General features: G+C 45.7%; 1 protein-coding gene across 18 annotated transcripts in view; it reads left to right on the plus strand.

The window, feature by feature from the left end:
• LOC311426289 (E3 SUMO-protein ligase PIAS2-like) overlaps positions 1-14,514 on the plus strand; it is a 64,195-nt gene that overhangs the window by 32,309 nt on the left and 17,372 nt on the right. For 6 of the 18 annotated variants that reach the window (XM_084502585.1, XM_084502577.1, XM_084502588.1 and 3 more), the window contains 2 exons: positions 1,762-1,799; positions 3,195-3,828. In XM_084502585.1, coding sequence (XP_084358711.1) covers positions 1,762-1,799; positions 3,195-3,377 — 221 coding nt within the window. In that variant the 3' untranslated portion in view covers positions 3,378-3,828. The other 12 variants (XM_084502591.1, XM_084502584.1, XM_084502583.1 and 9 more) reach the window with 8 other exon arrangements.

Here is a 14,514-nt window from a genome sequence, read left to right on the forward strand (position 1 = left end):
GGGTGGGTAAAAAAAAGAAATGGAGATCAGTTTTTTTAAATGGGACAAGACTGTATGTAGTATTGCACTGATGTGATGTCTAGACAAGTTTAGTACAAGCTGTCTTCCCAGTGTGAAACTATGCTTCAACAGTGATGTGAAAAACCTTGCTTCTGAGGTACACCCTGACACTGGCGCTCTGAAATGGCAGCCAGAAACACTTCTTGCTGTATTCAGTTAGACTTTATGTAAACGTCCAATTGTTATGTGTGGTAGATGCGAGGGAGAGTAGCTGCTTATTTAAATTCTAGAAATATAATGGCACTGACTCATCCCAGCCCTTAATGTAGAGATTTCTGCTAGCTGATTCTAGTGGTGCTCTGTCTAGACTGTATGAAAAAGGTTAAGGTGAGCTACAATATGTAAGCTGACCTCTATTGACTTTCTTTACCTAGACATACCCTAAATGCCTATGATGTATTCTTCAACACTGCTGCTAAATATCAGACAAAAGGTGGGGATAATGATTGTTTTCTATCCTGGCTCCTTGAAAAGAATTGTGTAGGGGGACTCTGGGGGTTCTCTTTGCTGGCCGTAGTGAACACAGAGCCCAGGAAACAGTGACTTGTGACAAGAGGTGTCACATGGGCCTCCTGTACTTCCCTCACCCACTCTGTTGCCTGTCTTCATTTTTCCCCTGCAACATCTCTGGGGTTTTTCCTCTTTTTTCAGTACCAGTTTGGCAAGGGGATGGATATCCTTCCCCTTGTTTCTCTGTTGCCTTACTGCTCCCTCCCTCCACTTCTCCCTTGGTAAGAAATCCATAGTATTTCCAAATTGGATAGGAGACTAATCTGAGAGAACAGAAGCTTAGAACTGTTTTGTTTATCTTGTACATCTCTATCATTTGAAGTTTGAGAGTATTCATGACCAAAAGCTGTGAATTCTATAAAAGCAGCTGGGCTTAAATCTCCTTCAAAACTTTTCTGTGACTTTCTGTGATGGAGGAAAGGAGAGATGCTGCTGGCCAGAACAGACCTGGAGGGTAATGAGAGAGGGAGGGAGGAAGCTTACCATTTCTTTCTGTTGACATAGCGAACACAAGGCCAAGATTTCAAAACAAAAAAAAGTCTGTGATTTTTCATTGGTTTCATATTTTTAAACATCTTGCCTTAAATACTTATACACTAATGGTGTATAAGATGGACACTAGTTCTCGCTGCTCGTAGAGGATATACCTTGAACTACTTGTAGTTTCCTCTTCATTCCTTTTATCTGTCTAGACACAAAGCGGGGATGATATTAGAAAAGTTTCCTTATTGGCTGCCCATGGGTGGAGGAAGAGACCTGCTGCTTGTTTTTGGACTTGTGCATGTTGTGACTTTACTTCATTCCAGCATCTTTAATGTGATGACACTCTTCATGTCCCAGTTTGGCCAAGTCAGGTACAATATGCAGTGAAACTTGCATTATGAACCAACAGCTCCAACTGGCAACCTCCATCTAAGCAACCACGTTGAACCACCCTGCAATATCGAGTGAATGCATTGCAATATCCAGTGAATACATTGTCATTCTCATTCTTAAAAAGAGACACTTGTACTAGAAAACATGTTTTGCTGCTGCCTGAAGTAATTAAGAGTTGGTGTTACAGTGATATACTTCATTTAGAAACTGTATAGCAATTGCAAAATCTGTTCTACAAAAACAACAAAGTTCCTTAAACTTCTTCTTTATGAAGAGAATAAAGATGCATCAGTTTATTATCCTTCTTCTTTCTAGGTCTGGATTTTCTTTCAATAATCCCAGTTGATTCACAGGTATGTTTTTGAACTGCTGTGGGCTTAACTTCTAAGCCTGTTTTTTTGACATACTGATCAAGTAACTGTCAGGATGTTGTCATCCATATTGTGCTTGCGATCCACTTGCTTAGACCTAACCACAGACCAGGAAAATGCATTTGCCCAACAAGAGGTGGTAAAAAGAAAAGAGGCATTAAGGAAGGATTCAGTTTGACTTCACTGTGATAAATTCAAGCACAGGAAACTACTGATAGTTTATCTTTGCCTTACAGAAGCAGATACTTGCACACATGCTGCTGCCATGAATACAACCATGCATTCATGCTCTTAGTTCACACTGTATCTGCAGGCCAGACTGATTTTTGTAAACATACTTCACTGCTGTTTCTGTTTCTGTTGGTTTTAATATTAGTTGTGGATTGAGTTCTAATGATGGGATCTTCATTAGTTTGGGCACGTTACTGAACGCTTTCACAAGTCCCTCAGTGTGATTACTTGATGCCTCACTTATAATCCAAAGCCAATGGAGTTTATGGAAATTTTGTAGGTCAAAAGTAACCAGTTAGTGCTTTTCCTTCCATGGAAACAAACTTTACACAATTAAGAATGTAAGAATCTAGTTACAGTAAGTATCACAGATGAACTACAGCCTTCAAGGGGGGAATGCTGTCTCCTTAACTAAGATAGTATTCAACCTGGGGCCTTGTAAGAGCAGAGCTGAGGGAGAGAATCACCTCCCTTGATCTGCTGGCCACCTTGAGTTGTAGCCTGGGATATAATTGGCTTTCTGGGCTGCAAGTACACTGCTAGCTCGTATCTAGCTATTCATTCACCAGCACTCCCAAGTCCTTCTCAGCAGGGCTGCTTTCAACCTATTCATCCCCTAGTCTGTGCTGATATTGGGGATCACCCTGACCCATGTGCAGGACCTTGGTCTGCTCCTTAAGCCTGTCAAGGTACCTCTGGATGGCATCCCATCTTTCTAGTGCATCAAATGCACCTTTGAGCTTGGTGTTACCTGTGATTTGCTGAAGGTGCACTCCATCCCACTATGTCATTAATGAAGATACTAAATAGTACTGGTTCAAGTATGGTCTCTTAGGGGATGCTATTCATTACAGGTTTCCAGTTGGATGCTATGGTGGATGCTATAGTGTTTCCTAATGTGCCAGTAAATGCTCAAGCTAGCCTGTTCACAGGAGATATAACAGGGAGGAAGAGGAAGGAAGGGTTTGTGCTACCACCCCTGTTTGCTTACTTACTGTTTTGCAGAGCTCTGGTCTTGCTGTGCATGTGTTAATGAAGTTCTGCTAGTAACCCGTTTTGTGCTTGTTGTAGGGAAGATGTATCTTCAAAGCATACATTTCCCTTGTGCAGTTAGTCTCTTCATTCTTCATTGTTTGTTTCAAACAGTACTGTCCTCCTATGTTTTTGGATAGTCTCACCTCAACCTTAACAAGCAGCACGCCTGGCAGCATCATCACATCAACCAGTCACCACGAAAGCAGCATGCACGTTAGCTCCTCCAGCAGGAGCAAGACAGGAGTTATAACCAGCAGTGGAGGCAGTGCTCCTGACATCATCTCACTGGACTGAAACAAGAGGCAGCCTTGGAACTCCAGGAGAAATTGCACAGAGCTGCTTGTTGTATCTCTGGAACTTCAGCATCTCAGAAGTTACACTGATATTTATTGAAAGGATTTGCCTTCTGGAAATGGAGTAAACTCATCTACACTAGGAACAGAAGTGATAGACTTTTTTTTTTCTTGCTTGTTAAATATCTGGTAGAGAAAAGGCCCCTTCAAAACATACTTTTATGCTTCTGGCTTGTTCTGGGGAAACTGACTTTTTGTTGTTAGATAGAGTCCACAAATGGGTTTTAATTTTGTTGTAAAACACAGCAATAATGTAAAAAACTTTTTTAAATTAAAAAAGGCACTTAACCACTCCAGAACAACAACCTGGACAATGATGCAGAAGTGTATGCATTGGTGAATTTTTAATATTTTCACTGGGGCCTGTAATAAACTTCATTTAAGAAAATGAAGCTTTGTGAAATAGCCATGACTTGTTGTGGTGGTTTTACCGTGCTGGGCAGCTAAACCCCACAACCGCTCTCTCACTCCCCCTCCTTTAGATGAGGAGGGGGAGAAGTAAAGCAAAGAACAACTCACGGGTTGAGATAAGGATAATTTAATTAAAGGGTGTCCTGGTTTCAGTTAGAACAGAATTAATTTTCTTCCACCTATCCATCTATCCACCCCTTATTCCATACCATTTATGTCATGCTCAGGTTACACTCTTTTCCATACATTCTAATTAGTCACCTATAGTAGTCATGGTAGTGGTAACATACAGTATTATATAGCAATTAACATGGTACAATTCAGTTCATGGGCTATTCTCACCCAGTATTAAATCTCCTTGAGGTACACACCGGACCTCTCCGTTCTTTTGCATCACCCACCAAGTGTATCCAGGTCCCTGAGCGAAAACAATTCCACTAATGGGTTTGCCTTTTCCTGAGGCAGGAGTAGCCCAGACTGTTTTACCCAGCATATTTCTTACATGCACTACAGGAACTTTATCCCCTTCTACAGTACGTAACAGGTTTGATTGGGCAGGTCCAGCTCGGTTGGCAGATCCCCTAGTATTGACTAGCCAGGTGGCCTTTGCCAAATGCGTATCCCAGTTTTTGAATGTCCCAGCGCCCATTGCTTTCAATGTAGTCTTTAACAGTCCATTGTATCGTTCAACTTTCCCGGAGGCTGGTGCATGATAGGGGATGTGATACACCCACTCAATACCATGTTCTTTGGCCCAAGTGTCTATAAGGTTGTTTCGGAAATGAGTCCCATTGTCTGACTCTATTCTTTCTGGGGTACCATGTCGCCATAGGACTTGCTTTTCAAGGCCCAGGATAGTGTTCCGGGCGGTGGCATGAGGCACAGGATATGTTTCCAGCCATCCGGTGGTTGCTTCTACCATTGTAAGTACGTGGCGCTTGCCATTGCGAGTTTGAGGGAGTGTGATGTAATCAATCTGCCAGGCCTCTCCATATTTATATTTCAGCCATCGTCCTCCATACCAAAGAGGCTTTGACCGTTTGGCTTGCTTGATTGCAGCACATGTTTCACAGTCATGAATAACCTGTGCTATAGCGTCCATGGTCAGGTCCACCCCTCGATCACGAGCCCATCTGTATGTTGCATCTCTACCTTGATGGCCTGAGGTGTCATGGGCCCATCGGGCTATAAATAATTCACCTTTATGCTGCCAATCCAGATCCACCTGAGCTACTTCAATCTTAGCAGCCTGATCCACCTGCTGGTTGTTCTGATGTTCTTCAGTAGCCCGATTCTTGGGCACATGAGCATCTACGTGACGTACTTTCACAGCCAGGTTCTCTACCCGAGCAGCAATATCTTGCCACAATGCAGCAGCCCAGATGGGTTTGCCCCTGCGCTGCCAGTTGTTTTGCTTCCATTGCTGTAACCATCCCCACAGGGCATTTGCTACCATCCATGAATCAGTGTAGAGATAGAGAACTGGCCATTTTTCTCGTTCAGCAATGTCTAAAGCCAGCTGAATGGTCTTCACTTCTGCAAACTGACTCGATTCACCTTCTCCCTCAGCAGCTTCTGCAACTCGTGGTGTAGGACTCCATATAGCAGCCTTCCATCTCCGATGCTTCCCCACAATACGACAGGACCCATCAGTGAACAGGGCATATTTCTTCTCATTCTCTGATAACTGGTTGTACAGTGGGGCTTCTTCAGCACGACCCACCTCCTCCTCTGATGATATCCCAAAGTATTTACATTCTGGCCAGTCCATAATCACTTCCAAGATTCCTGGGCGACTGGGGTTTCCTATTCGAGCCCGCTGAGTAATCAGTGCAACCCACTTGCTCCATGTAGCATCAGTTGCATGATGTGTAGAGGGGACCCTTCCTTTGAACATCCAGCCTAGCACCGGCAATCGGGGTGCTAGGAGGAGCTGCGCTTCAGTACCGACCACCTCTGAATCAGATCGAACTCCTTCATATGCTGCCAATATCTCCTTTTCAGTTGGAGTATAGCGGGTCTCAGACCCTCTGTATCCCCGACTCCAAAACCCCAGGGGCCGACCTCGAGTTTCCCCAGGTTCTTTCTGCCAGAGGCTCCAGGTGGGGCCATTCTCCCCGGCTGCAGTGTAGAGCACATTCTTTACATCTGGTCCTGTTCGAACTGGCCCAAGGGCTACTGCATGGACTATTTCCTGCTTGATTTGTTCAAAGGCTTGTCGTTGTTCAGGGCCCCATTCAAACTCATTCTTCTTACGGGTTACTTGGTAGAGCGGGTTTACAATCAGACTGTAATTTGGGATGTGCATTCTCCAAAACCCCACAACACCTAGGAAAGTCTGTGTTTCTTTTTTGTTAATTGGTGGAGACATAGCTGTTATTTTGTTGATCACATCCATTGGGATTTGACGACGTCCATCTTGCCATTTTATTCCTAAAAACTGGATCTCTCGTGCAGGTCCTTTGACTTTATTTTGTTTTATGGCAAAACCGGCTTTCAGAAGGATTTGGACTATTTTCTTTCTTTTCTCGAAAACTTCCTCTGCTGTGTCACCCCACACAATAATGTCATCGATGTACTGCAGGTGTTCAGGAGCTTCCCCCTGCTCCAGCGCAGACTGGATCAGTCCATGGCAAATGGTAGGGCTGTGTTTCCACCCCTGGGGCAGCCGATTCCAGGTGTACTGGACTCCCCTCCAAGTGAAAGCAAACTGTGGCCTGCACTCTGCTGCTAGAGGGATGGAGAAAAATGCATTAGCGATATCAATTGTGGCGTACCACTTGGCTGCCTTCGATTCCAGTTCGTACTGAAGTTCCAGCATGTCCGGCACTGCAGCACTCAGTGGTGGCGTCACTTCGTTCAGGCCACGATAGTCCACTGTTAGTCTCCACTCGCCATTAGACTTTCGCACTGGCCATATGGGACTATTGAAAGGTGAATGAGTCTTGCTGATCACTCCTTGGCTCTCCAATTGACGAATTAGCTTATGGACTGGAATCAGGGAGTCCCAGTTAGTGCGATATTGCCGCCGGTGCACAGTTGTGGTAGCGATTGGCACTTGCTGTTCTTCGACCCTCAACAACCCCACAACAGAGGGGTCCTCTGAGAGACCAGGCAAGGTAGATAATTGTTTAATGCCCTCTGTCTCTAAGGCAGCTATACCAAAAGCCCACCTGAACCCTTTTGGGTCCTTGCAATATCCTCTTCTGAGATAGTCTATGCCAAGGATACATGGAGCATCCGGGCCAGTCACAATGCGGTGCTTTTGCCAGTCATTCCCAGTCAGACTCACTTCAGCCTCCAATACAGTCAACTGCTGAGATCCCCCTGTCACTCCACAAATACAGATGGGCTCTGGTCCTTTATAGCTCGATGGCATTATAGTGCATTGTGCACCGGTGTCTACTAAAGCCTTATACTTCTGTGCGTCTGATGTGCCAGGCCATCGAATCCACACAGTCCAATAAACTCGATTGTCCCTTTCCTCCCCCTGGCTGGAGGCAGGGCCTCCCTAATCCTGGTCGGAATCTTCTTCGTTTCTGTGTTTGAAGGACTGTCTGCTGGAAGTTGGAGCAGCAAACTTTTCAGAGAATCCCTTTTTCCTGATTGTTTTCTTTTGCAACTCACGTACCCGTGCCTCTAGGGTCGCGGTAGATTTTCCATCCCATTTTCTCATGTCCTCTCCATGGTCTCGTAAGTAAAACCACAGGGTAGCACGGGGTGAGTACCCACCATATCGTCTTCCTTGTGTGGATGAACGACTACCCCTGATAGCTGAGACACTGCTCTGTACAGGTGCGGAGGAGAATAATCTCTCTTCAAGTTGGTGAACCTTTTCAGAAAGTTTCTCCCAAGTGTTCTCTTTTGGTCGGTGGACACTGGTTGGTTCAGGTGGGGAGGACAATAGATTCTCTTTAAGTTGGTGGAACTCTTCAGAAAGTTTCTCCACAGCTGAGACGCAGGCCTGTAAGGAAGAGGAGAGACTTTCTTCGTACTGCCGGAGTTGTTTAGCCACTTCATCCACTGTGGGTTCCTCATCCTCTTTCCAGGCCATAATTGCCAATGAGCTGGCATATGATGATGGTGTACTCCGTACAAACTTCCGCCACATGGGTCGCGTACACCTGACTTCATCTGGATCTTTGGATGTTTGTCTGAGGTCTGGATCCTCATAAATCACTTCCCGTATGGCTAATTCCCTCAGGTACTGGATTCCCTTCTCCATAGTGGTCCACTTGCCTGGTAGACATACAAGTTCTTCCTTGAAGGGATACCTTTCCCTCACAGCTGACAGGAGACGCCTCCAGAGGCTGTGAGATTGTGCTCCATCTGCAATTGCTTTGTCAATGCCTGCGTCTCTAGCAAGGGATCCCAGTCGCTTGGCTTCCCTGCCATCTAATTCCACACAATTGGCTTCAGTGTCCCAGCATCGGAGCAGCCAGGTGACAAGCTGCTCACCTATACATCGACCAAAATCTTTTCGCACATCTCATAACTCATGCTCGTTTAGGCTTCGGGTAGTTACTGTTGATTTTTCCGCATCCTCATCTTCCTCCTCCTGAACCCTTGATGGCCCAGCGTCGTCGTCGTCTCCGTCGTCTCTATACCTAGATTTGGCAGAAGATTCTCTGCGTTCTAAACAACCTGAATCTCTATACCATTTTTTCACCTTCTCTACAGGGGCAGCTTGCACTGCTACTGCTCGTTTCTCTGACCTTGTTACAGGGTCTGCCACAGAGGTTGGAATACCCTCTGCAGGGTCAACTTGCACTGCTACAGCTCGTTTCTCTGACCCAGCCACAGGAGCTGGAGCGGCTGCAGGAGCTGGAGCAGCTGCAGGAACCGGAGCTGGAGCGGCTGCAGGAGCTGGAACTGGTGCGGCTGCAGGAGCTTGAACTGGAGCAGCTGCAGGAACCGGAGCTGGAGCGGCTGCAGGAACCGGAGCTGGAGTGGCTGCAGGAACCGGAGCTGGAGCGGCTGCAGGAACCGGAGCTGGAGCGGCTGCAGGAGCTGGAACTGGAGCGGCTGCAGGAGCTGGGACTGGAGCAGCTTCAGGAGCTGGGACTGGAGCGGCTGCAGGAACTGGGACTGGAGCGGCTGCAGGAGCTGGGACTGGAGCGGCTGCAGGAGCTGGGACTGGAGCGGCTGCAGGAGTTGGGACTGGAGCGGCTGCAGGAGTTGGGACTGGAGCGGCTGCAGGAGCTGGGACTGGAGCGGCTTCAGGAGTTGGGACTGGAGCGGCTGCAGGAACTGGGACTGGAGCGGCTTCAGGAACTGGGACTGGAGCATCTGCAGAAGCTGGGACTGGAGCGGCCGCAGAGTCCACCGTAGGGGTCACAATGGCCATTGGATCTGTCACGGGACTTGGAGTGGCCGCAGGGTCTGTCACTAAGTTGATAGCAGTATCCATGGCAGCTCGATAGGCATGAGCCAGGCCCCAGCATGTTACAATGATTTGTGTTACTTTGGAACTTCCCGAATCGCGACACCTTTTTTTCAAGCATTCTGCCATTTTTTGAGGATTTTGCACTTGTTCAGGGGTGAATTTCCAAAACACTGGGGGTGCCAACTGCTCTAGATGCCTGCCCATATCCTCCCATACTCCCTGCCACCCACAACTATACTGCCTCCGGGCAGATCTCTGGATGAGCTTCCTAAGTAGTTGTTTAACTTTAAGCAGAACCTGAAGCGCATTCAGGAGGCAGAACAACAGGACTATGCTGGTCTGAGTATCCCAAGGATATTCAATATCTTGGAGAGCTATTGTAATAAACTCGGAGGATAAGAGGGTGGTGAAGGAGGAAGGGAGAGTGATCAAGGAGGATAAGGGGGTGGTGAAGGAGAAAGGGAGAGTGATCAAGTAAGAAAAATTATCTTCCCCTTTCCCCTCCACAGATTGACTCCCTAATGAAAAAAGGCAACAGATATAATTGCTAATAGTTTCCAAAATATAGTTTCCAAAGTATAGAATCGAAGATGTTACTGAGTACAAATACCAGGTTAGAGTCATGGCCAGATATTTCATCATCTCATAAGCCACTGATACAACACACAGTACCATAATGGTCTGAAACCAGGGCCCGGAGAGGATAAACAACATGACAGAGAGCACATACGGAAAATAACGTGCTATAATACTCAATTTGGAAAACAGGCGCAGCACATTGAGATTAAAGCAATCACCATTATGACAAGTGACTATTAAGCAGGTCTAATACTTATACCAATTTTAGTTTAACTCACTCTGGTCAGATCTGCCGTTATCTCAACCTTTTGAGCCCCACGTTGGGCGCCAAAAAGACTGTCGTGGTTTAACCCGGCCGGCAGCTAAACACCACACAGCCGTTCGCTCACCCTCCCCCCTCCCTCTCTGGGACGGGGGAGAGAAATGGAAAGTGAAGCCCGTGAGTTGAGATAAAGACAGTTTAATAAGACAGGAAAATAATAATAATAATAATAATAATAATAATAATAATAATAATAATAATAATAATACAATGATGATAATAGTACTACTACTAATAATATGTACAAACAAGTGATGCACAATGCAATTACTCACCACCCGCTGACCGATGCCCAGCTTTACCCCGAGCAGTCCGGCCCCCTCCCCCCGGCTAGCCACCCCTATATATTGTTTAGCATGACGTCAGATGGTATGGAATACCTCTTTGGCTAGTTTGGGTCACCTGTCCTGGGTCTGTCCCCTCCCAGCTCTTACTGCACCCCCAGCCTGCCTGTTGGCAGAACAGAGCAAAAGTCTGAGGTGTCCTTGGCTTGGTATAAGCACTGCTCTGCAACAATTAAAACATCGGGGTGTTATCAGCACTCTTCTCATCCTAAGCCAAAACACAGCATTCCACCAGCTACTAGGAAGAAAATTAATTCTGTTCTAACTGAAACCAGGACAAAGGGAAATAATTATAATAATTAAATAAAGACTACCATGAACTAAACAATTTAACTAAGGGGAAATAAAAGGGAAAGGGGAAAAAGGGAGGAAAACAAACAAACAAAATAAATGAAAGCTATATGGAAGTGCAGAGGAAAGAAATTACTCTGTACTTCCCACAAATGAGCGATGATTGACCACGTCCTTGAAGCAAGGCCTCAACGCACGCAGCCGGTGTTCGAGAGGAGGACCGACGTCTTCTCAATGAGAGCCCACCCCTCCCCTCTTCTTCCTGTTTCCACCTTTTATTGCTGAGTGTGACACCACATGGTATGGAATATCCCTTTGATTGGTTTAGGTCAGCTGCCCTAGTGATGTTTCTCTCCTCACTTTTTGCCCACCCCCTAGGAGGGTTAGAGAAAGGCCCAATGCTGTGCCACTGCTGCTCAGCAGTAGACACAACACTGGTGTGATAACACTGCTGTTCCAGCTACAAGTACAGAGTACGGTACTGTATGGGCTGCTGCCGGGAAAGTTAACATTCCAGCCAGACCCAGTACACTTGTGTTTTATGTTTTCTGCTCCCCGCTTTTCCCTTACTGGGGAAAGTAGGGAAAGCCTCTGTAACTGTGTGTTTTTTTCCTTGATTTCATGTTGTTCACAACTGTAACACACTCCAAACTGTGACTTCTTCCTCTTTAATGTGTTTTGAGCTGGGGGAGGGAACAAACTATCTATGGAAGCCTTGCATTATACACATTATACAATCTCTGTGTGCTGCCATGTCAGAAGTGGGACACCTTCCCATCACCACCAGAACCCCCAAAGTATGCAGTTGAACCATAGTTGAGTTTCTGGTTTGGTAACGTTAAGAGGTGATAGAAAGAAAACCTTTCAACTTCTTAAATCCTTGGTGCCCTTCTGTGCCATTACCAGTGAGGTACATGCTTTCTATGGTACCTGTATGGAGTCTGTAGCGATTACTTTCTCCCTAGTGGAAGTGTTTTCTAGGACGGCTTTGCCACTTCAGTAACTGCTTGGGCATGCTGCAGTCTGACTTGCCACAGTGGAATCATGGCTTTTGGGAAGAGAAAAAGCTGTAGATGCACACTGCTCCCACCAAACTGGAACTGTTTAGGGTTTAATAATGCTTTGTCCTACAGTAGAAAAGACATGATTAAAAGGCCATGTAATCAACTAGGAATAATTTCCTCCTCCTTTTTTACTCCGAATCAGCTGCTTTGTTCAGTATATGCGGTGTCTCCCTGCATGTTTCTAAGGGTAATTTTGGCAGTACTGTATTGGAAGAGATTACAGACCAGGAAAATCAAGTAATTTCCATAGAGCTGGAATAATGATATTGTCTGTATATGTTGACATAGCAACTTTTCCATGCATTGTTTCTGAGTAACTGTATTTGAGATTACTCTTTTGCCTAGTTATCAGTGTTCATTTTGCCCTGATTTTGTTCTGTATTTTTGTATTTCTTTAGTCAGATGTCTGGTGCTTTTTGCCTTCTATTACTGTTACAGTATTTGAACTAAGTATATGGATAAGAAATATTGAAGCAGGATGTATTGTATCTCTTGTTTGTCCTGTAATTCCATCTGTAATGCTGCATTGCTATTCTTCATTGCCTTTTCATTACCTTTCACATCAATCTTCAATTCACCTGTTGGTCTTATTGCATCCATTTTCTTCTCCTTTCCTTATCTGTTAAATTTTTGTACCTGTTAAGGATCAGGTTTTAGCATGATTTATTTCCAATAAAGCCATGCGACTCATGACATTTTTTCCTAATGCCCTGCAGCTGATCAGTGCTCTCTGCATCACAACTGCACAGTAACTTGAACTAGAAATAGAGGGGGGGAGAGGTTTGAAAGCCATTGTGAATAAACTGTTTAAAACTTACCTGTTACTGAACATGCTGTTTGTACTATTAATTTGCAAACTGACTGGCTGAAGTGAGGTAAGCATCTGTGGTGGTTTTACTCGGGTGGGCAGCTGAGTTCCACCACGACCGCTCTCTCACTCCCCCTCCTCAAAGGGAAAGAGAGAGAAAATACGACACAAAGAGCTCAAGGATTGAGATAAGGATGACTTAATTAAAGGGAAAAGGGAGAGGGAAGAAAAAACAAAACAAAAAAAAGGCTGTGCAGAAGCACAGGGAGAGAGGGGAAAAAGAGTTATTCTCTTATTTCCTTGTTTGTGTTTTTTGTTTGTTTGTTTGTTTAAACAGAAATATGCACCTAAAATAATTTTCTATCAATTTTAACAGCTGTAAACATGTATATGTCTTTACAGCAGATGCTTCAGACAACATTAGTTTGGCACTGCTCCCTTATCTAAGCCAGCATTATTTTGATAACGGTCACTTAGGGGCTTTGTAAATTTTATATATTGTTTTCTGCTCCATAATTTTTCACCATTATTATAGCAATTTAAAGGGGCAGGCAGGTCCAGCCTATCCAGATCCTCCTGCAGCGCCTTCCTACCCTCGAGCAGATCAACACACACACCTAACTTGGTGTCGTCTGCAAACTTACTGAGGGTGCACTTGATCCCCTCATCCAGATCATCGATAAAGCTATTAAAGAGAACTGGCCCTAATACTGAGCCCTGGGAGACTCCACTAGTGACCAGCCTCCAACTGGATTTAACTCCATTTACCACAACTCTTTGGGCCCAGATATCCAGGCAGTTTTTAACCCAACGAAGCGTACGCCAGTCCAAGCCACAAGCATCCGGTTTCTTCAGGAGAATGCTGTGGGAAACGGTGTCAAAAGCCTTGCTGAAGTCAAGGTAGACCACATCCACAGCCTTTCCCTCATCCACCCAGCGCATCACTTTGTCATAGAAGGAGATCAGGTTCATCAAGCAGGACCTGCCTTTCATAAACCCATGCTGACTGGGCCTGATCGCCTGCTTGCCCTGCAAGTGCTGCGTGATGACACTCAAGATAATTTGCTCCATGAGCTTCCCTGGCACCGAAGTCAGAATGACAGGCCTATAGTTTCCCGTGTCTACCTTCCAGCCCTTCTTGTAGATGGGCATCACGTTTGCTAGCCGCCAGTCGACTGGGACCTCCCCTGATAGCCAGGACTGCTGATAAATGATGGCTTGGCCAGCTCTTCTGCAGTTCTCTCAATACCCTTGGGTGGATCCCATCCGGCCCCATCGACTTGTGCACATCCAAGTGCCGTAGCAGGTCGCCAACCATTTCCTCGTGGATTGTGAGGGCCACATTCTGCTCCCCATCCCCTTCCACTAGCTCAGGGGACTGGGTATCCAGAGAAGAAATCACTATAAATCATCTCCAGCACAGCTAATTCCCACAGGTGCTGGAGACCTTTCTCCATGGTGGTCCACTTGCCTACTTGATGTACAATATCTTCCTTGTGGGGATACCTGTCTTTCACAGCTGCCAGAAGTCGCTTCCAGAGGCTGAGAACCTGTGCCTCTCTCCCAATTACTCTGTCAATGAGCCTTTCTCTAGAGAGGGATCCCAGCTGCTTGGCTTCATTGCCTTCTAGTTGTTGGCTATTGGCCCCAATGTCCCAGCATCAAAGCAGCCAGGTGAGGATGTGCTCACCTGGGTGTCAACTGAAATCCTTTCATATTTCTCACAACTCACTCAGGGATAGGGATTGTGTGGTTTCTGATTCATTTATGATTTCAGTCTCTTCTCCCTGATGTTGTTGGGATGATGCTGCTTTAGAGCTGCCTGCCTTTTCCTCTTCTCCCTCCTTCTTAGGAGAGGCTTCTTCCCTTACTA

Source organism: Aythya ferina (assembly GCF_964211825.1).
Source record: "Aythya ferina genome assembly, chromosome: W".
Taxonomy (NCBI): domain Eukaryota; kingdom Metazoa; phylum Chordata; class Aves; order Anseriformes; family Anatidae; genus Aythya; species Aythya ferina.